A 23,675-nucleotide genomic window follows, 5' to 3' on the forward strand; every position below is an offset into this window, starting at 1 on the left:
GGAGTAGAAAAGATTAGGGGGGGAGCTGGTAGCAACTCTAATAGTTGGGCTGCCCAGTGTGTTCCATGACGAAGGGTTCTAGGGCTGTTTTTTTTTTTTTCTATTTGTTACACTTCCGTTTGTTGCAGCAGATCTCTGAGGTGAGAGAAGTGCCTTTTCTTTCGCTCTTAAAATTCCATTCAGGCTTATCTGAGATGTAAAAGTTGGTGTTCCTCAGGAAAAGGTTGCCATCTGCCCAAATAATAAGGCAAATAAGCATTCTAGAGACCCAGGTCCTCACAGCAGCATCTCCACGGCTCCCTGCACCAGGCATCACCCTCACCCCTGGATCATACCATCTAGACCCAGCACATACCCCAACACCACTCCCTTTGGGGTATCCCGTGGGTCAAAATCTCCCTCCTGTACAGTGGGAGAGTCAAGAGGCCAAGCTCCCCCTGGATGACCCAGCGCATGGCCCATCCTGCGAACTGGGACAACAGCCTTCTCCTGTTGCAACCTATAGCTCGACTGACAGCAGTCTTTGCTGAAGGTCAGCATTCAAACTCTGTTGATGGGTCATGAGTGGCAGGGAGGGAGAAGGATGTTACATTTTTATATATATTTTCCTTTACAAAAATAATTGTAGGCAATATCCTACGTTAAAATAGTTCTTTAGGAACCAGTCACACACTGGAAAGTGAAGAATTGCTAGACTGACAGTTACCCACAGCTGTATTTGGCCCCTTTGTGCCTATGCATTATGATACAATCTTTAATTCCATGACTCTCATCCTACTTTTCCTCAGGCCCCCCACCTCACTCAGCGCACTGATTGGCTGCACAAGGAAGCAGGATTAAAGTTCCCCAAGCTGCCATATACCTGGCATTTCGTAGTGGTCAGTGCTTGGCTTTGTAACCTAAATAACTTCCGTGGGGAAGATCGTAGAGCTTGACCAGCTAATCTGATCGACTGTCCTGTGATGTATTTGCACAGTGAGAGGAGAGCTAACACAGCCCTTCAGGCTTCCTTTGCATTTTCTGACCAGTGAATACTTAACCATGGAACTGCACTATTGCATGAGGCCAGGCCTTTTAAGATTGCTGCAGCTGGATGTCCTCATGGACCTCCAGTGGCAGTGATTCAAGCCAGCTGCATGTTCACGTGGCTGCCGCAACCCCAGGAGTGTGGGCGGCTGAAAAGCAACAGAGGCCTTAGCCTTCTTGCTCAGCTCACAGGATGTTGCTTAAACGCCAGTCTGAGGAAACACTCAGTCCCTGTGCAGACTGCAGTGGGCTTCCCCCCGCACCCTGAAAGCCTTATGCACTGGCTACAAAATAGCCTGCAGCCGCTTCACGGCTGGCAAGAACAATACAATAGCAGTAGCAAAGGGCCTAGCCGCAAAGCTGACAAGAAGCTGAGCTGTGCTTCCTGAAGCACTTCCTCTGTCTGCTTTGACCAAATCCAGTCTGGCCAGGCCCAGGGACGAACAGGGGACTGGACATACTGGGGTTTTCTTTCTGAACAAGGGGGACCTTAAAGCCCTGAACACCACTCACATACCTAGTCAAAATAAGTCATTTGCCCAGCTATAGCTTGCAGGTCTCATCGTAATTAAATACTAATGCTCTCAATACCCCTGCGCAGAGGGAATGTATCCTTGGCCCCATCTGACAGCTGGGCCTCAGAAATGAGCCCAAGGTCCCATATTATGTCAATGGCAGAGCCAGAAATGGAGTGTGGACCTCCTGACTGCCAGCCCAGTGCCTTAACCACAAGAACCGCCTCAACTGCAGTAAGTACCCATTGGGTGAGTTTGCTGTAAAGTGGGTGCTCTAGATCTGGCGTGGCTATATAAATCTCTACATTTCAGGGGCCCCCAAAGTTAGGTGCAAGCTGCCAATGCGGCCCTCCATGTCTAAGTGATGCACCTCTGTGTATGATTCTTAAGTCTCACAGCCCTGCTCTTAGTTTATGTTTGATGAGCAAAAACAGCTTGTTTATTTCACCAGCAATACAAACCTGCATCTGACCAGCTTTGTTCTCACACTGCAACTAGACAGTGGGTAGAAACCCATTGCCTGTTATGACACTGGTGGCTTCAGTACCCTTGGTGCTGCACTTTGATCATCCCAGTTCTACAATAAACTCAAAAAGGTCACACTACCTTGGGTTTCCCTTTCTAAAATATGTGGCTTCTGCCTCCCCAGTCCAATTTCAACTGCAGCAGGACTCCTCTGATGACACAGACTTCAGCATAGTCGCAAAAAGGAACAAGGGCTCAGAGAATTGTTATATATTTACAGAGGGCTTAATCCCCTTAAACAGACCGATCCAAAATGTTTTGGGTCAAGAGATCCCAACTTCAGAAGCAAGGTATAGCACTATCCAGCCTGTGGGGCTGGCAGCTGGCATGCAGTAACTTCAGAGCAGAAGGTGTGGTTTGAGCATTGGCCTGCTAAACCCAAGGGTGTGAGTTCAATCCTTGAGGGGCCATTTAGGGATCTGGGGCAAAAATTGGGGATTGGTCCTGCTTTGAGCAGGGGGTTGGACTAGATGACCTCCTGAGGTCCCTTTCAATCCTGATAGTCTATGATTCTGTTATCACTGGAGTGGTGTGCAGGTCCTGCATGTTTGTTAAAGGGCTGCCTTTGTTTTTTGGCTAGTGAGAGCTTTCTTTTGGGAGGGGAGGTCAAAGCTGTTGCAGATACAAATCTTGGCTTCCAGGCTCCTCCTTGCAGTTGCAACACAGGGTGGTTAAATTCCCCCAGACGGTCACGATAAGAAATTCTCTTTCCGAAGAAAGAGAAAGGAAGTGAGAAAGTCCCCTGGCCTCTGGCCCAGCGCCATAACCCAGTGTTGCCCAGGGAAGGGGGTGGACTCTCCTTCCTGGGGCTGGCAGTATTTACAGTTTATTTGACTCCCCCAAGGAACAATGTTGAACCTCGGTGTTTCGTATTTTTTTTTTAAACCTGCTTCCTGAAATGAGGTTTCCTGTCCACGTCTCTTTCATTCCAGACAGCGTGGGGCTTTCCCAGAAAGGGTATTTTGTAATAGACTTCCCAGTGGTGGATGACTTCTGCTGGGTCTGACCTGCTTAGGCTGGCTGTGAATAAGGCCTTGTCAGCTTGACTTTCAATGGTGCTGCATGCCTGCTGCTCCCCTTGACTTCATGGGAAGCCGAGGTTGCTCAGCACCCCCTGCAAATCAGACAATATGTATTCACAGAGCTGGAGAACTATTCCAGTCCTCCCTGCTGATAGTGCCTACCTGGCAGTACCACGGGCTACTCCTATTTGGGACAAACAACTGATACACAAACCGATTCATTTGACTAGTTTCACCTTTTTCTTTCCTGTGTGTGAACTGTATTTGAACAAATTGTGACTCAGCATCTCACAGCCACTGTTTAAGGCAACAAGAGCTGGAAGATACAAGGGGCTGGAAAGGCAAAACGGACGCAGCTTTGCTCTCGTTGGTAACTCGGACACAGGTTGGAACCTTAGAACCTTTCTCGATTACAAGTTAAGTAAGCAAGATGGCCGTTAGGCTGCTTTCACCTTCTGACAGATCTAGCTGGATAAACGTTTTGGGGGTAGTGTTTTCAGAACGGCTGGTAAAGTGTTTGGAACCAGAAGGACCTGGTTCAATTGTTGTATTAGTTCCTTCATTTGATCTGTAGCCAAGAGAGACTTGGACCAAAGATTGAACCTGAGGAAGGTTTTGGATCCAGTTCCAAACTTCCCTGCTGGCTGCTCCTGCTTTGCTGTCCCTGAGCTAGATGCTTTGGCTCTGGCTTCATACACAGCTCTAGCCTGTAGGTGGTTTCTGCTTATCTCAATCCCATTCTGCTGTTGTGTGGCTGAATGAGTAGACTGTGAGAGCCCCAGTTTGAAAAACACCCTGACAATTCATATGAAACACATTTGGTTAGGAATCTTGGCTGCTCTTAACTTTGCAAGTATTGGGGAGAAGAGGGGAGCTAAGAAATCTACAGTACAAAGTTCTAGGCTCAGCTCAGCCATAAAGCAGAACTGGCTGGACTGAGATAATTCTGCTGCAATTGTCAATTCTAAACTGCACAAGGAAAATGATCCATAAACGGCTCCTGAGCTGCAGTTTGCTAAACAGCAGGGAACTGAATGATATGTAAATTACATGCAAACTATGACTCCACAGCATACAATGCTGCATCCAATCGGATTTTATATCTATAGAAACAGGACTGGTTCAGCTATGAGGTTTTGTTTTTAAAGAGAGGGTAGTTCTGACCTCCTGTTCAGTTCAACAGTGTGGGGATGATGACCATGTAGTGCAGGGCAAGCAGAGTGGGCTTGTTGCACAGCTAAAGGTGAGTGCTCTAGCCGCAGAATTAGCAAGGGAGTTGGCTGTATCAGCGTCAACAATCAGCAGCAGGTGGCTTAGGTGGCTGAGTGCTGGCAATTCTGGTTTTCACAGTAGTTAGGGCAAAGATCCCTATATAATGTAGTGGGTGGGACGGACGGACGCGCGTGCACACAGTGTTTGCTCAGTCACTAGAGGCAGTTTCAAACAAGGTCTGCCAGTACCAGCTTCTCTGCTCTTGGGCCTGCAGGGCAAGCAGCACAAAGAGGCAAATACCCCCCTCTGTTAAACATGCACAGCTCCTCTGGCAAGGGCGGGGGGTTGGAACAATCTGTGTAGTGGGGATGCTGAGAGCCACTGAACCCACCTGTAAACTCTGTATATGAGGGACCCCATTACAAGCCAGGGGGTGCAGCAGTACCCCCTAGTTCCAGTACCTCTGCCCTACTGTACCGTGAATAAACACTGAGCGAGGGCCCAGGGCTCTGTCCTATTCCAGTGCCATGTGGCTAGTAGATACTAAACGGAAATGCTGCCACCTCAAACCAAAGGCTGTTCTTTCCTCCAAGTAAATCTGTACAGAACCAAGCCAGCTGCAGCTGCCATAAATATTTCTAGCTGTAGCCGCTACCTTGCTGTCCTTAAGCCTACAATGCTGAAGGCAGAAAACAGCATTAATTCACCCCAGCTCCTCCAAGCCCTTGTGCTAGCAGCCTAAGCTACAAGCTTGGCGTGTGGGCACTGTCTGCTGAGGGGAACTGGGGGTATAAGTAGAAGCCTCTTTCCCCCTGACAAAGGGCAAAAAGCTTAACATGGTCTCCTGGGTGCAGTGACACTACCTCTGCCTGTGCCTGTGCCTCCAGCCAGCCTTCCAGGCAAACAGGTGAGTCACTGCAGTGGGAATTATGACAGGTTTCAGAGTAGCAGCCGTGTTAGTCTGTATTCGCAAAAAGAAAAGGAGTACTTGTGGCACCTTAGAGACTAACACATTTATTTAAGCATAAGCTTTCGTGAGCTACAGCTGTAGCTCACGAAAGCTTATGCTCAAATAAATGTGTTAGTCTCTAAGGTGCCACAAGTCTTCCTCTTCTTTTTTGCAGTGGAAATTGCGCTTCACTTAACCCCAAAGGCTGGAGCTTGCGGTGCCATGCTGAGAGCAGCCTGGCTGGGGCTGTAAAACCAATTATTTAAAAGCACGTGGGGGGAGTGGATTTTATAGCCACTGAAGGGCTGCTGACCATTGTTTTTCAAAGGAAATCCACATCACAGTACAAGGCAGGAGATCATAAGGTAGGTGCCTGCAACCGCTAACCTCTGAGCTGTTACAAGGCTCTTGTTCCAGGCCACAAACAGTAAAAGACTGGCTCACAGCGTTCTTATACAAGTGTCTCACAACCAGCGCTCTGCCCTCGCAGGGGAGAATAGGGTCACAAGTGAAATGAGTTTAGCGTGCTCAGCCCAGTCCCTACCATTCGTGGCACAAAACTAACACAGGATTTGCATGCATGGCACCCTGGCTCCACTCACAAAAGGACCATCATAGAGACCGAGGTGTGTGTGTGGGGGGGCGGGAGTGGCAGAGCTAATGGGAAGGGGGGGGCACCCCAGCATGCCTTTAGGTTTGTGTGTGGCATTTCTTTCAGTATAACTGAAGGTGGCGCTGCCCATGCCCCTGTCTACCCGCCCTGCTACAGGGAGATGCTGCAGGTCAGGCTTGAGGTGCACTGGCAGGGCCCACAGAACCCAACGCGGCCTGATGCTTTTCATAAGCACTAGAAAGGGGTTTAGAAACGTCCTGGCTCCCTCCCTGCAGGGAGTGTGCTGGGCTGCCTGTTAGCTGATTAAAGAAGCAGCTGGCAGGTGCTCTTTTTTGTTAAGATAATTGTGAGAGCAAAGTGCTGCAGGAGCCGAAGTGCTTCTCCTGCCCCATGCTGGAGGCCATGGCAGCCTGGCTCCTAAGGCTGTGTCTGGGAGCAGGAGGCCCAGGCTGGGGGACGGCCACGCCCCACAAAAGAAAGGGAGAATAGCAGATGAAAGCTGCTGCAACAGGACAGGTGGAACACCTCTTAAGTTTTTGTGTGGGCCCTGTTAGTCTGCTCACGCAGCAGCCCTGGCTTTGAACAAAGCTGCTCTATGCCAAGGGTAAGATGCTGTGGGAGCATCGACTAGACAAAGGAATAGTGTGTGTGAGAAAGAGTGAGAAGAGCCCAACTTCTTGCCAGCCAGGCCTGACTGATCTGCCTGTCAGCCCAAGTCAACAGATACCTCACAAATAACGCCAAGGCGACAGATGGCTTTGTATTGATTTTAAGGCTGGCAGAGAATTGGGAAGGAAGGACACAGAGAAGAATTAAACCCATCACACCTGAAAAACAGCACTTTGACCACCATAGTTCCATGTTTGAGAGCATCAGAGAAATAAGCATCCAAAGGCACTGAGGTGTTCAAAATTGCTCCTACCTCTAGGCAGGAATGTTTTCTACACCCATCACCCCTGATTTGTGCCACCGGGGCTCTGGGGACATCAAAACATTATTTCTTTGTGGCATATCTTGGGCACTTCCCCTCTCTACTTTTTCCTAGATTCAGTGATTTCTGGTCTTGATCTGCAGCAAAGGTCACCCCCATTGACTTGTGAGTGTGCAGTAACTGCAGGATTGCACCCCCATCGAAGACCGGACATGCAGAAGCTTAACTCTCTCCTTTGTCAAAAGTTCAGTAGCAACACCATGTTCAAGCAGGCAGTGCCTAGAGCTGTCAGGCGGAAGGGAATGGAAGGGATGGCCATTGTGCTCTGAATTGCCTTAGGTCTGTGTGTGTTTCACTCAGACATTTTTACGGTGAATTTAGCACTGGCAAAAGATGTGGGCCTGCCAGCGCTGGAGTGCGACTCCCTCTGTTTAACCACAAAGCGAGGGCAGTCCAGGCACCGGCAATGCAAAGTTCTTCTCACCCTAACCTCAACCCAGGGGTGTATGCATGTGTCACCTTTATGGGTGGGGAAGATTGCTTGGTGTCAGAGGCCTATTCATTATTTGGCCTGATAGCTGCTCTCTTGGCAAAGTGTTCATTTCTCTTAACTGGGATGGTGGCTTTTGTTCAGAAGGGAGACTCTGAAATTCATTTTAGGCCACAGAACTATTGGCTAGGACCACCACTCAGGCTAGTTGTACCAGTGTGAATTTGAACCCATTCTATTCACACAGGGGTTTGAAAGTGGCTTTCAGCAGTTTAGCTTACGTCAACTGGGAATAGGTTTAAAGTAGAGGAAGCTACTTGCCCACCAAAGTAAGTGGCTTGCACCTATTTATATGTTTTTAGAGCTGGTTTAAGTTAAACCAGTGCAACTTTCCCCTACAGCTAAGACCTCAGTCACTACTGCGCTAGGCTGATTTCAAACCACAAACAGAAGTGGAGAGCTCAGATTCCCCAGCCCCCCTTAATGTTGTTTGCATGCAATATGACAGAGGAGAGTGGTACATGCCTACCAATCCCATTGCTACAGGGGGTGTGAGTGATTGGTGGACTCAGACTAAAAGGAGATTAGTCTGTAAAAGGAAGCTTACTGGAACTGGTGAGGTTCTGTCTGTATTCAGTTTTATTAAACATAGACTTGCGGGTTTTGTTTTATTTTGCTTGGTAATTCACTTTCTTCGGTCTGTTACTACTTGGAACCACTTAAATCCTACTTTCTGTATTTAATAAAATCACTTTTTACTTATTAATTAATCCCATTGCTTCATACCTCTGATTTGTAAGCTGTCGTCTCACTGAACTATTGTTTATGGTATTGGTTAGGTACTTCACTTTGCCACTCGATGGTGTAGGCTATTTAGGCAAGTTGCTGAATGAGCTGTTAACACAGTGCTACAGTGAAATCATACACCAAGCCCAGAACTCTCTCTCTAGGATTGCAAGTGTGTCAATACAAAGCACCAGAGAGATACAGTGTTATCTCAGGTTTCAGGGTAGCAGCCATGTTACTCTGTATTCGCAAAAAGAAAAAGTACTTGTGGCACCTTAGAGACTAACAAATTTATTTGAGCATAAGCTTTCGTGAGCTACAGCTCACTTCATCGGATGCATTCAGTAGAAAATACAGTGGGGAGATTTATATAAACAGAAAACATGAAACAATGGGTGTTATCATACACACTGTAAGGAGAGTGATCACTTAAGATGAGCTATTACCAGCAAGGGGGGCGGGGGGAAGAGGAAGAAAACCTTTTGTTGTGATAATCAAGGTGGGCCATTTCCAGCAGTTGACAAGAACATCTGAGGAACGGGGGGGTGGGGTGGGGGGGAGAATAACATGGAGAAAGTTTTACTTTGTGTAATGACCCATCCACTCCCAGTCTCTATTCAAGCCTAAGTTAATTGTATCCAGTTTGCAAATTAATTCCAAGTCAACAGTCTCTCATTGGAGTCTGTTTTTGAAGTTTTTTTTGTTGAAGAATAGTCACCCTCAGGTCTGTAATCGAGTGACCAGAGAGACTGAAGTGTTCTCTGACTGGTTTTTGAATGTTACAATTTCATACGTCTGATTTTGTTCCATTTATTCTTTTGTAGAGACTGTCCAGTTTGACCAATGTACATGGCAGAGGGGCATTGCTGGCACATGATGGCATATATCACATTGGTAGATGCTCAAGTGAACGAGCCTCTGATAGTGTGGCTGATGTGATCAGGCCCTATGATGGTGTCCCCTGAATAGATAGTGTCACTGTGTTGCAAACTGAAGTTGACTGTATTTTCCACCGAATGCACCCGATGAAGTGAGCTGTAGCTCACGAAAGCTTATGCTCAAATAAATTTGTTAGTCTCTAAGGTGCCACAAGTACTTCTTTTTTTAAACTGAAGTTTAACTCTAATGCATAAGTGGTGCTCGCTGTGACTGAAGTGTCTTGGGTGAAGACTGAGAATTAGATTGGCTGTTGGCAGGCAAATTGTTATCCTCCTATTTTTGCGTTTATCTTTTGCAGTGTTGAGGAGTTTAAAAAGACACGGCTATGGTGAACTCTCGCAAAATGTATAAAAACGACAGCCTGTAATGGTACTGGAAAGTACGCAGGGAAACCAGGTGGTACAAGATTTGTGAGCTTTGCAACCATGTGTATATTACAACAGTTATTAAACAAGAGAGCTCAGCAAAGATTTGCCAGGAAAAGGAGCTAGAAATTTCAGTAATACACAAAGAAAGTCAGTTTCAGGGAAATGCCACAATGTTTCCTATGCCAAGATTTGGACACATGCTTATTCTGTTCAAATTTATACACTGCAAACTATTTTAAAACAAAAAAATCCCTATTCTTTTCAAGCTAGTTTGAACTTCCTATAATTTACAGAAACAGAAAGTCATAATCATATCCAAAAGAGTCCAAAGATCTTTATAGATAGATCTGCTAAAGTATGGATGAATCATTTCCTTGTACTTTGTAATGCCATAGTCCTAGAAAAATATTTGAATAAGACCAGTCACAACGGCAAGTGTTCAAAAGGAAATAAAAGCTTTTAATGAAAATATTTCACCAAAAGTTCAATTTTGTATAAATGCAGAGTTCTTTTAAAACAAGACACTGTTAATAGAAATGTGTTATTTACAAATCTGATTGCAAAAGCAGTACTCAGCTTCTGAGATGGAGTAAGGAGGGGATTCCTGCTGATTCAAAATGTATGGGAGGAGCAGTGGGAAAGAATTGTTCTGTAAGACCAGTACCTCTTTGGGCCACGAGGATGTTAACAAACAGAGGGTGAAGAATATTAGGAGGTTAAGAAGGTTAAATGCTATGGGCTGATACAAGTCACTTCTTTCTAAATTCTTAAGTTTGGAAACATCTTAATTTGTGTGTGCCTGGCTACTCTGGGTAATTAATATATTTGGGGCTGATTCTGGAAGGGATTTAAGCAGCTGAGGTGAATAGATACAGGGTGTGCATGCCCTTTGATATCACATTATCCTAATGAGGTCTCTCTCTAGTTGGATATTGTAAAAAGGAGGTATCAGATGGATGTGATTTCTGGGACTGTTACATGCAGTTAATGAAAGCAGGGCACTCTCTCTCTCCTATGAGAGCAGAACTCAGTCCTGTTATTCTGCAATGACAAGGACAGGTTTAAAAACTAAATCTACAATGCTGCTTCTTACTGGTCACTTGTTCCAAATGGAAGCTACACAAGATAAAGACAGGATTCTGAACTGATACCTTCTGGCCTTTAGTCAGAGTGGCACTGATGGTGACACAGGTGATTTAGTGGTTATGAGCAAAGCTGGCTACCAAGACAGAACAATAAATGGGCCAACGTGGTAGCCTAACTGCTCAGCAGTGCCAAGTGGAGGCTCTGGATTAGGCTGCCAGTCCTGATCAGCTGTTTCCCAGGCTGTGGCAGGGTTTGGTTGGCTGCAGACAGCTTGTTCAGGCCCAGGGATTTATGCTGATTGCCAGCAACCTCTCAACCCATTAACAAGCAGTCTGGATAGGCTCCAGAGGCGGTCCTTGGGCAGAATAAGGGTGGCTGCACAGGGGCTCAAAAAAGGAAGGGAGGTGGAGAGAGGACAATAAGTGGCACCCCAGGGTTCCAGCAAAGAGCTTGGGGGGAAGACTAAAGGTAGGGTACAGCGTCATCACTGATTCCCCCAATTCACTCAGCTGGCATGGACCTGACTCATCTGGAAGCGATTCCCTGAAAAAGGAGCTCGCTCACCACCACGCCTGTTCCCTGAGCTCCTGTCCCGATGGAGATGGTTCTGCTTAATCTGCTGAGCAGCGAAGAAGACAAAGAGGCCCTAGATAATCAACAGTCTGAAAGAGTAGGGGGGGGTGCCCACTCCACGGCTGTAAAATCCACCATAACCCAGGGCTTCAAGAAAGATGCAGTTGGAGGAATGTAGCTCTCTAGAGAACAAAGCCGCATTAAGAAGCTTTTACAAAGCAGTGATTTTCTTCCCCACTAGAAGGGTGGGCCAGCGCTTTCCCTCCCCAGGACAGCCTGCCTTTCAGGCCCCTTGGGGTTGGTGGGAGGCTTTTTTTTTGCTGTACTGCTCCAGTGACAGGCTCTCCACTCTGCTACCAGGAACTGAAGTCCCCAAAGCCTGTGCTCCTTTTCTCTTTCTTCACAGCTGCACTGGTTGAAGGCCCATCATCATCTGCTGTTCGTTTTCTGCAGCCAAAATGAAAACAAATATCAGTGATTGCTAATGTTAGCTGGCTAAAAGCAGCTGGATTCCTTTCCCTTCCAAGTGTGATATAGAATGGAGCTAGCCTTTCACATACAAATTACAGAGACACTTTGGCTGCAGCACTGAGATGGGGTTTGCAGGGGTGTTGAAGATGCAGGGTTTTGGTCTAGCTAATTAAAGAGAGAGGGGCCACGTAAAATTTTGGAAATGGTTCCAGGTTTGCATTTTGGACACTCCCGAAATGTGGAAGGGATGGGGGGGGAGGTTTGAATCTATGGCTTTGGTTCAAGCCCAGCACATAGGAACACAGGCAAATCCAAAAGCATGAGCCTTCCTATGGAGTGCTTAGTGTTTTTAAAAGCAAAAGGATTTGCAGTTAGTAGGGCACAATGCAAGGAATATGGGGCTGTGTGACATTTCCCACTCCTCCTGGTGCTGCCAAATGCATCTTGATCCAGACCAACAGCAGCCCATGTTGCTGTGATTCCTGGCATCTCTTGAGCAGAGCCTATGAATCATGCAGAAATTTACTTGATTGCCAGGTCCCATGAGGTGGCCAATAGGGATCAGACTGAAACCACCAAAGGTTTCATTGGAGACCAGTGTCACACATGTTACACAGAAGACTGCAGGGATGAAAGACATTGGGAAAAAACCTCAGGGAACCAGTTGGCCCACTCAGTATAGACTATTAATCTTGCAAACTTTCCTACATTTTCCATAGTAACCACGGTGGAGCAGGAAAGCAATTTTAAGTTCAACTGAATTTCAGCACAATTTTAAAATAGAGGTGAACAGCAACACTTGTAGCTAAACTTTTAAAAGACCCAAATGATTAACAATGTACATGTGCTGGCTAAAATTACATGACACATTTTCAACTGAATGGGCACCAAAATCTCCCAGCTGCACAGATGTACAGGCTCATCAGCAGCCAAGGTCCATACATACAAATACATGCCTTTGCGGACACCACAATGTGACAGCCACATTTGTGGGAGGATTTGGTAGAAGCCTGTTCAAAATGTAGCGGCACAAATTCCTTTTAGTTTTCCAAAATAGTTGAAAAGCTGGGCCAGGGTTTGGTGCTCACCCTTGGAAAGCTAAACTATCAACAGTACAAGGTGTGTGCAGCGAAATGCTGCTTTAGGAGTTCTTAGTAACAGTTGCAGAAGGGGAAACACAGAAGACTGAATTCAGGTTCTGTCCAGGAAGTGATGGACAGGCTCCTCAACAAAGATTATAAAAGTGTTTGTAACCACACACACACACACACACACGCTGTTAATGATCAGCTGTGGCTTTTACATTGAGCCTTTAAAAAAAAAAAAAGTTAGCTTTTTATCCTTAAAACAATAGGGCCAGACACTGACTGTTGTGATTGGTACATGAATGTCCCTAGCAAAGTCCATTCACATCAAACAAACAGCTGGTATGTGACTCTGTGTCCCATACAATACTGAGCCACAGGACTCGGTAGCGCTAGTGCCATAGCGGAAAGGGGATTCCCAGTGCAAGAGAGCACAAACACTGAACAAAGCACAGTTGTGCAAGGGACTTACGTTGCAGCCATATTAATATACTTCCCAATGCCCTGCCGGTAAGTTTTGGGAGCCTGGCTCTCTTTCTTTGGCAGGACAGCCTTAGTTTTGGTTTTGGCTGTTTCCTCCTCTTGTCGGGCCTTCTCTCTCTCTGCAGAGATCTGAGAAAAATGAGTATTATTAGAGTATGTTACAAGAAATTAGTTCAAAGAAAAGGTGATCGCGTCCAAAGCTCTTTGAGTTGCAAAGCACTATAAAATACTATCGCTGCCATGACTTACAGTTCATGCTTGGCTAACAGTGCCTCGAGGGGGCCACTAGAAATGAATGGTCTATGGCCATTGCTCCATTGCAAGTGATAGGCAACTACCATTGGGAAGGCAGAGGTAACTCTGGAGGACATGGGGAAGCCTTTAAAAGTCTGGTGTATTATGAACCTTACGCCGCTTTACTCTCCAAACTACTATCCACTCCAACACTAGCATGTTTCTAGCAAATGAGATAGCCTCAAATTGCAGCTGTTCAGTCTTTGTTTGTAAACATAGGTGTAAGCACCCTAGGGGAAGACAAGAAAGGCATGCAACATGGGACAAGTATGAATTCCCAGAGAAGTGGACGGGGCTACAGTTTAGAATTAAATATTTCTTTGCAAACCTATCAAACAGATGATTCCCTCCTCACCTGAGCATCTGCCTCTTCATACGGATCAACAAAAACAGTTATTGATTTAATTCGTATTTCCTCCTGGAAACAGAAAATTAAAATTAAAAAGTACCAGAAACTGCTAATTGGGTAGGTTTCATTTTCCTGAAGGTAACTTTTAAAAATAAGCTGTAACAGGCTTCATTGCATTCAGGGGACATAAACGCGCTTCCTTTGTTTGGTAACCCTTTTGGTTTAAGTTTAAGTAGTACCTTGGGACGATCTGTTTTTGGATCGCTGTCCACATTCTCCATAGCTGTCAGAGCCTCAAAACCACCAACCACTCTAAAACAGAAGAAAGGACTTAATTTCCAGCTGTACCGATGGAACATTAACCACTCATTCTGGAGGGTGATGCGGCAGATGTTTCCCCTCATCTTGAAAAGAGACAAATCCATGCTACATGCGCTTAGCAGATGTATAGAAACCCAGACAATGAGTGTCCCAAACATGGCCATGTGGGCAAAAGCAAAGGTTTTAAAACCAAGATGAACATTCTTAAAGGAAGGAGATAAAATCAACACACTGGCGAGTCATTTGAGGTCGCATTGTGACAACCCCCTAAAATAGCAGTTAGGAACAAAGGAATTAATACTGGTTTGTCACAAATTATAACCCACCGCAGCAAACTGGTTTTGCTAGAAGCAAGATAATTACTTCTAGCATTATTAAGCATTTTCACTCTAACAATTAGCCCTGGATCTTTATAAATCACAAATAATAAAGGCCCCATCCAGCAAGGGACATAACTACACACTTGGCTTCAAACACATAAGTATTCCTGTTGAATTCAATGGAACTGATCATGTGCTAAAAGTTAAACATGTGCTTAAGTGTTTTTCTGGATTGGGGCCAAAGTGCAAGATGTAAAATAATCCGAATTCAGTCATCAGGAGGCTTTGATGAAAAGGAAGGAGTTAGTTGCCCTATGCACCCAGAAGCCTTTTGCTGATGAATTTTAGCAGTGTCAGATCACCTGTACTAAACTTTCACTCAGTGCTGGAAAGAGGCCAGACACTGCAAGGATGAAATCAAACTCCAACTGTAGCTATATTTTCTCAGTACCCAATTTATGGCTGTCTGACTTAAGTGCTGATCTTTCACTGTGGTGAAGTACATGGTGTGCACACATTTAACAAGTCAGACTTAACGATATCTGATCAGAATAAAAAAAGACTTCAATTTGTGAAGGCCAAATGCTGGATCAGTATGAATTAAAATGTGGGTCACTGTGAAAATGACCTGACTTCGGATTCTACCATAAAGTCCTCTAGAATCAGCAATGTTGTTGTTAAAACGATATTCAGAAGTGTGATAACATAGGACTAGAGTAGAATGGAGGGAGTCTTAATGCATGGAGGTATCTTCAATGAGGAACAGCTGGGAGACCTACATAGAATTAATCTCAACTCTTCCGCTTGGGGGAAATCTGCCCCCCCCCCCCCCCCCCCAAAAGCACTTAGTACAGACAATAGATCCAAATTAACTCTGTCTCAAACGCAGGTAATAAAGTAACAGACCAATATAGGTACAAACGCTTTTGCAGAAAGAAAAACCTGTTTAAGAAAAGTTTCACTGTCATTCTAAAATCTGAAAAGCTCTAAAAAAAGATGGCATGACTCCATTTAAGAGATGCTCTTTTGGAATTATACCATATAGGCACAAGAACATCTTAACAATGTACTAGGAGCAATGTTATAATGAAAACCAGAACATTTCACACTGATTGGAGTGTTCCCTCCAAATCTAATGCTCTATTGTGTTCCTTTAAATTACAGTTCCTGCATGAAAACACCACCAGATCAGGCAGGGTCATGCTGAAGCTTTTACAATGTCAAGCTGAGCTGTGGAGCAGAGTTCTAGCAGTCTCTCTTTTTCAGTCCATATATAAAAATCTGGGGCCCATTTCAGTACTAGTGTTCCCTGCTCGGATAACTGGGAGTACTTGCTAACTTTAAAGGTGCAATTTTGGAGGTCACTTTAAATCACACAAGCTGTTAGAAAAATAACATCACACAAACATTAAAAAGTATTCTTTGTATTGTGCTTAGCTAAGAATCCTTCCTTTGACCTCAGTGGGCACTGGATCAGTATACTGTATGTACAATGCCTATGGCTGCTTCACTCAGAACTCTTATGGCTGTTTAGCTTTAAATGTTATAGACTTCCTTTTGTGCTGATGTGTTTGCTCATGGAAGGAAAAAGTTGGTCTAGCTACCACTCCATGTGGACAGAGGGAACATTTCTGGTAACAAGGCATTTGGACACACACACACCATCATCATCATCACAAATTTGTCATCCATGTGAAAACAGCAACAATAAATAAGGAAAAAAACTGCCTAGGTAAAAAATAATTTACTTGTTTTTGTTCTTTGCTTCAGGCTAATTAAAAAAGCCTCAATCAAAAATATGAGAGGGCTTCTGTAAAAAATATCTGATAGCAGTTCTGGTTTTCTCAGGGATGGAATTTTTTAAGGAACTGTCACTCAGAAAACTGAACCATTTTATAGATTTAAGGCAGCTTTATGAAGTAAGTCCAAATTCTTGTATACTTTGCATGAATTCTGTGCTCAAGAAGGCAAAATGAGATTTCAGGTCACTAACGAAAATCACCATATAATACCGGCAAAACCACATCTCCCTATATAATTCTCTTTTTTCCATATCATGGATTCTCAGTTACAACCTCTAACACACCAGGCATTAGCTTAACCCCTTTTGATGAGAATGCAATCAATCAATCAATAAGTAAGTAGTATTAAAAAGTACTTTAATGTATTAATATTCATGCAGGATGACATATTACATGTTTCTAATGTAATTTCTGTGTCCTTGCAGATCTTTGACAGATATTCAGCTCTAACCAGTTCTAACAAGACTTGAAGTCATTTGGGACAGCAACAGAATTTTCTTGATGCAGATATTATCACACTGTTTTTCAAAGAAATCGCTACCTGTTAGGGCAATTAAAATGGTTGAAATACTGTTTGGTGATGAAACAACTGTATAGCAAGCTGGCAGCCTAGTACTTACATTGTTCATACACTTCTTGTAAGGGTTAAATGAATAAAATGCAATTGACCAAAACTAACTTTGTTTGTACTATGGGGATTCTGACGAGCAAATGTTTTTTCCTTATGTAAGGCCTTGTCTACACACAAACACTAACACTTTGGCTATACTGGTGGAGGCAAAGCAGGACAGCCCCCCTAGTGTGGACCCAGTTATATCAGTATAAATGTGCTTATAGCACTATAGCTTTTTTAGTCCCATATAGAAAGTGAAATAAGTTATCCTGGTATAAAGCAACTTTATATTGTTATAACTGCATTCACACTACTGTTGGTATAAATATAAAACAAAACAAATAAAAGTAATCACATCCCTAACTTACAGTTAAACTGATACAAAAACTGTGGCTAGACCAGGTACAAAAGGACAAAAAAAAGTCAGACCCAGCCAGACACAGAAAATGACAAAATGATCCAAGCTAAAATAATTTCTAAATATTTGTGCAGCACAATCTTGCTACAATTATTAATATTGTTGCTGCTGCTGCACTGCTTTACAAAACCTCTCCGTTTCAATCCTCAAGGGTCTTCTCTACATTTTACAGTTAGATCCCAGCTTCACATGGCTGTTAAACAAGAAATATTTATGCAAGCTAGAGAAGTCTCGGGTTTTTTTTTTGAAACTCTAGGTAGCACACAGGGGAAATCTTCCCAGAGTTCCACAGAGCTTCCAAAACCCTGCACACACTTTTGAGATTTTATAGCAGATACCCAATTTTCATCTCCTCCTCCTGGCTGATATCACATATTCACTTATAATGCTGAAAATTAAACCAAACTCTAAAGATATGTTCTCTGTATTTTTAATTGCCCCTGAACCAAACTTAGGATTTGATACAGGAGGATTTTCTAACCAATAGTTCCATTCATTATCTTCTTGTGTTTTCATGATAATTTAGAAGCAGCCCGATAGCTGAGCACTGGAAATCTCAATGAAATATTACCGTACCCCAAGGCTAGACATCCTACAATATTAATATACTTTGCTGGTATTTATGGACCTTCATCTTTTGACAAGATGAATGAAAAATTAGAAGTTTTCTGTTGCCAGTACTTTTTCAAAGTCTGAGCGCCATTTCTAATGCAACTAGTTTAGTCCCCATATCTGATCTATTTTTACATACTTCTCACTGGGGGGGTGGGGCGGGATGGTGAGAGATTGTACTCCAGAATCCAAATAGCCTCAAGGGTTTTGTTCTTTTTCTGAAATCCATCACTGTGTTGCCCCAAAAATTATTAAATGTATTACAAAGGTGCCCATTAGCACTCATCCTTATGTAGAACCTACAATATTTTGAAATCTGCTACCATCTTTGTTATTAACTAGTATTGTTAAAGTCTGACTTGAAATAATGAAGTTTACCTGGCCTTGAGGGCAGGGACAGTCTATTATTTTGTGTTTGTACAGTGTTTGAACAATGAGGCCCTGATTTTGGTTTGGGTCTCCGGATGTTAGCATAATACCAATAATAAAAGTACTCATTACTGTGAGTACTTAAAATAATAAGCACTACATTCAGTAGTAAGAATTTACTTTGACTAGACCCTTGAACTGTATCCTCAGTCTCATATGATTGTGTAGCTAGAAAACAACATGCAAGAATGCTACCACAGAGGCAGTGGAGAGACCACTAATTAACTAGGAGCTCCAGTACTGATGGTGTTGGTGCACGAGAGAGATGAAAGCTGAAAGACTAAACAGTGCAGTATAAAGGGAAAAACTTTGAAATGGACAAGGAGGACTGGATCAATGAACCTTCTGAAGCCTCCTTTGGGTTAGGGAATACCAAAAAAATCTTCCTTTGATCCTAGAAGCAAAAACGAATCTACAAGTTGCCATTGGGTCGGGAGAAGAGAGGCCTGACTGCTGAAATCTGAAAGGCCCGAGCAATCGTTTGTACTGTGTAGCACCTAGAGGAACCAGGCACCATTGTGCTAGGTGATGTACACAGTCAGTGCCCGCAAGACCTTACCGTTTAAGGCATAAAGCTCTCGGTTTATAAGAATGTCTTTTTGGGTCAGTCAAAGGAGGCATATGAGCCAGGTCTTAGTTTATCATTATCAATACATTTTTGTTTAAAATGCACTCAGAGACTTTTGCTCAGTCAACCTAGTGCCTATGTTAGGGGTTTTTCCTATTGCTTTTACTCTTTCTTGCTGACACTTAGTTTCAGACTGACTGGCATTCCAGCACTTTGGCAGAACTTTCATTGGAATTGCATTCAGTAATGAGGACATTAGTCTCTATTTGACAGGTTTCAGAGCAGCAGCCGTGTTAGTCTGTATTCGCAAAAGGAAAAGGAGTACTTGTGGCATCTTAGAGACTAACAAATTTATTTGAGCATAAGCTTTCGTGAGCTACAGCTCACTTCATCGGATGCGTTCGGTGGAAAATACAGTGGGGAGATTTATATATACAGAGAACATGAAACAATGGGTATTACCATACACACTGTAACAAGAGTGATCATGTAAGGTGAACAATTACCAGCGGGGGGGGGGGGGGAGGGGAAACCTTTTGTAGTGATAATCAAGGTGGGCCATTTCCAGCTGTTGACAAGAACGTCTGAGGAACAGTGGAGGCGGGGGGAGAGGGGGAATAAACATGGGGAAATAGTTTTACTTTATGTAATGACACATCCACTCCCAGTCTTTATTCAAGCCTAAGTTAAATTGTACCCAGTTTGCAAATTAATTGCAATTCAACAGTCTCTCTTTGGAGTCTGTTTTTGAAGTTTTTTTGTTGAAGAATTGCCACTTTTAGGTCTCAGGTTTCAGAGTAGCAGCCGTGTTAGTCTGTATTCGCAAAAAGAAAAGGAGTACTTGTGGCACCTTAGAGACTAACAAATTTATTAGAGCATAAGCTTTCGTGAGCTACAGCTCACTTCATCGGATGCAACCGATGAAGTGAGCTGTAGCTCACGAAAGCTTATGCTCTAATAAATTTGTTAGTCTCTAAGGTGCCACAAGTACTCCTTTTCTTTTCACTTTTAGGTCTGTAATCGAGTGACCAAAGAGATTGAAGTGTTCTCCTACTGGTTTTTGAATGTTATAAAATTCTTGACATCTGATGTGTGTCCATTTATTCTTTTACTTAGGGACTGGCCAATATACATGGCAGAGGGGCATTGCTGGCACATGATGGCATATATCACATTGGTAGATGCGCAGATGAACGAGCCTCTGATAGTGTGGCTGATGTGATTATGCCCTATGATGGTGTCCCCTGAATAGATATGTTGGCAGTTGGCAACGGGCTTTGATGCAAGGATAGGTTCCTGGGTTAGTGGTTTTGTTGTGTGGTTGCTGGTGAGTATTTGCTTCAGCTTGGGGGGCTGTCTGTAAGCAAGGACTGGCTTGTCTCCCAAGATCTGTGAGAGTGATGGGTCGTCCTTCAGGATAGGTTGTAGATCCTTGATGATACGTTGGAGAGGTTTTAGTTGGGGGCTGAAGGTGATGGCTAGTGGCGTTCTGTTATTTTCTTTGTTGGGCCTGTCCTGTAGTAGGGAACTTCTGGGTACTCTTCTGGCTCTGTCAATCTGTTTCTTCACTTCAGCAGGTGGGTATTGTAGTTGTAGGAATGCATGATAGAGATCTTGTAAGTGTTTGTCTCTGTCTGAGAGGTTGGAGCAAATGCAGTTGTATTGTAGAGCTTTGCTGTAGTCAATGGATCGTGTGGTGTGGTCTCGATGAAAGCTAGAGGCATGTAAGTAAGCACAGTGGTCGGTAGGTTTCCGTTACAGGATGGTGTTTATGTGACCATCGCTTATTAGCACCGTAGTGTCCAGAAAGTGGATCTCTTGTGTGGACTGGTCCAGGCTGAGGTTGATGGTGGGATGGAAATTGTTGAAATCATGGTGGAATTCCTCACGGGCTTCTTTTCCATGGGTCCAGATGATGAAGATGTCATCAATGTAGCACGAGTAGGGGCATTAGGGGACGAGAGCTGAGGAAGCGTTGTTCTAAGTGAGCCAGAAAAATGTTGGCATACTGTGGGGCCATGCGGGTATCCATAGCAGTGCCGCTGATTTGAAGGTATACATTGTCCCCAAATGTGAAATAGTTATGGGTGAGGACAAAGTCACAAAGTTCAGCCAGCAGGTTTGCTGTGATATTATCGAGGATACTGTTCCTGATGGCCTGTAGTCCATCTTTGTGTGGAATGTTGGTGTCGAGGGCTTCTACATCCATAGTGGCTAGGATGGTGTTTTCAGGAAGATCACTGATGGACTGTACAAACAGGAAGTCAGTGATGTCTCTAAGATAGCTGGGAGTGCTGGTAGCATAGGGCCTGAGGAGGGAGTCTACATAGCCAGACAATCCTGCTGTCAGGGTGCCAATGCCTGAGATGATGGAGCGTCCAGGATTTCCAGGTTTATAGATCTTGGGTAGCAGACAGAATACCCCTGGTCGGGGTTCTAGGGGTGTGTCTGTGCGGATTTGTTCTTGTGCTTTTTCAGGGAGCTTCTTGAGCAGATGGTCTAGTTTCTTTTGGTAACCCTCAGTGGGATCAGAGGGTAATGGCTTGTAGAAAGTGGTGTTGGAGAGCTGCCTAGCAGCCTCTTGTTCATATTCTGACCTATTCACGATGATGACAGCACCTCCTTTGTCAGCCTTTTTGATTATGATGTCAGAGTTGTTTCTGAGGCTGTGGATGGCATTGTGTTCTGCATGGCTGAGGTTATGGGGCAAGTGATGCTGCTTTTCCACAATTTTAGCCAGTGCACGTTGGCGGAAGCACTCTATGTAGAAGTCCAGTCTGTTGTTTCGACCTTCAAGAGGAGTCCACCCAGAATCCTTGTTTTTGTAGTCTTGGTAGGAAGGTCTCTGTGGGTTAGTATGTTGTTCAGAGGTGTGTTGAAAATATTCCTTGAGACAATTTACAACTGGTTCCTAGTGACAGTGAATGTGACTGACCAAGGGAGAGGAGGAGTTGGATGAATTTTTCCTTATGAACCAAGTTGCAGATTCTCAGCTGGTGTAAACCGCGATTGCTCCAGTGAAGTCAACAGACTTCTGCCCTTCACTGATTAACATTCCCACGGTGATGATTTTGACATTTATAGAAATGAAGTTGTATTAATCTCCCCAGCCTTTTCGCAAATATGGATATGGAGTTACATTGTTATCTATTAAAAACTACTGGGTTCAGCACTGTGGCTCTTCACTTCTGTGGATGCAGATATCCGTAGACCATTTCTGTGGATAGCAGCGCAGATGTGGATACAAATTTTGTATCTGTGCAGGGCTCTGAGAATAAGAGTGGGCGGGCAGCTGTGAGAAACCTTGGCACGGATCCTCCACCTCCCCTGGGCAAGGAGCCTGGGGGGCAGGGACACTGGGCAGGGGGCTGCTTGGATGAGAGTCTGCTGCAGCTCCCCACCTGGCTCTTACTATGGCCAGGCTACGGCGGGGGGGGGGGGGGGGGAAGAGGGAAAGGGAGGACCAGGGGCTGCTAGGGCCCCCAGCACAGGGCAGGTGGAAGGTCTGCCACGGCTCCCCACAGCTGCCAGTGCAGCTCTCCCCGACCTGGCTCCGGCCGGGGGGCGGCTTGGAGCTGCGGCCCACCATAGTAAGAGCCAGGCAGGCAGCTGTGGGGAGCAATGGTGGACCCTCCACCTGCCCTGTGTGGGGGGCTGGAGCAGCCCCTGGGCAGCTCCACAGGTCTCCTCCCTCGCCCCGGCCAGGCCAGCATGGAGCCCAACAGCGGAGCCGCAGCAGACCCTCCACTTGCCTGCGATGTGGGGGAGAGGTTGAGAGCAGCCCCCAGCAGCGTCCCCACCCCACAGGCTCCCTGCCCAGCCAAGGGCAGGTGGAGGGTCCACGACTCCACGCAAGCTCCCCATGTGGCTCTCCCCATTGGGCTCAGGTGTTCCGCAGATAATTTTTGAGGATTGCGGGTTGGATGCAGATACACCTTTGTGTATCCATGCAGGACTCTAGACATCAGCTTTGTCCTACTACAGGCAAGACCTTGAATTTTCATGGGGAAGAGGGGAAGGGGCTATTCAATCCCAGCTTCTTCAAACACTGCCTTGCTAATCAACTAGCTTCCAATGCCTGAAACCTTCAGCTTTTCCCTCTCCCTAGTAACCCCATGGAGAATGGGGCAGGGTTCCACACTCCACATCAGTAAGAGGCAGGGAAATGAGCAGAACAGATAGGCAGACTAAGAGACACAAGGTGCCTGGTCCCCCGTGGATGCACTGGTAAGGAGGGCATCTCCCAGGCAGAAAGCATTAATGGATTTTGGAAAAAATGTGCAAATAATTCTGCATTTTTCTCAGTAAAAAGTATTACAATCCTAAGGGAAGATCTAAGAGCATGGGTCACGCCATACTGGGTAGAAATTGTGAATTTCACGTGAATCAGAACACTGGGGGTATGTCTACACTGCGATAAAAAACCCATTGAACCCAGTTCCGCAACCTGAATCAGCTGACCCGAGCTTTCAATGCTCATACTGTGAGGCTAAAAATAGTAGTGTAGATGAGACCTTTCCTCCTTGAGAGATCTCAGAGCCTGGGCTCAAGCTTGAGCCCAAACGTCTACATTGCAATTTTATAGCCCAGCAGCCCAAACCCAAGTCAGCTGACCGGGCTAGCCACAGCTGTGCCATGGGTCTTTTATTGCAGCATAGCCAGACCCTAATGGCTCAACAGCTGGTTGCAGAGGGTTAAATATTCCAACTGAACTTCAAAAGATGATATTTCAAGGGATTTTGTTGACTCTCCCCTTATTTGCCTAACCGAATAAATGAATGCCTGTAATAAAGAAGGATACAGAAAACGCACTGCTTGTGCAATGTAGCCTTCATTATATATAGGTTCATTGACTCATAGACTTTAAGCCTTGGA

The 23,675-nt window shown here is 44.8% G+C and overlaps 1 protein-coding gene across 2 annotated transcripts in view; it reads right to left on the reverse strand.

Moving 5' to 3' along the window:
* Window positions 1-9,814: 9,814 nt before the first annotated feature.
* PPIL2 (peptidylprolyl isomerase like 2) overlaps window positions 9,815-23,675 on the reverse strand; it is a 118,063-nt gene continuing 104,202 nt past the window's right edge. For both annotated transcript variants that reach the window (XM_038373089.2, XM_043498467.1), the window contains 4 exons: window positions 13,957-14,029; window positions 13,724-13,786; window positions 13,064-13,203; window positions 9,815-11,482 (listed from right to left, as the gene is read on the reverse strand). In XM_038373089.2, the coding sequence (XP_038229017.1) occupies window positions 11,389-11,482; window positions 13,064-13,203; window positions 13,724-13,786; window positions 13,957-14,029 (370 nt within the window). In that variant the 3' untranslated portion in view covers window positions 9,815-11,388. The remainder of the gene's footprint in view (window positions 11,483-13,063; window positions 13,204-13,723; window positions 13,787-13,956; window positions 14,030-23,675) is intronic.

The sequence above is a fragment of the Dermochelys coriacea genome, chromosome 15 (assembly GCF_009764565.3).
Source record: "Dermochelys coriacea isolate rDerCor1 chromosome 15, rDerCor1.pri.v4, whole genome shotgun sequence".
NCBI lineage: Eukaryota > Metazoa > Chordata > Testudines > Dermochelyidae > Dermochelys > Dermochelys coriacea.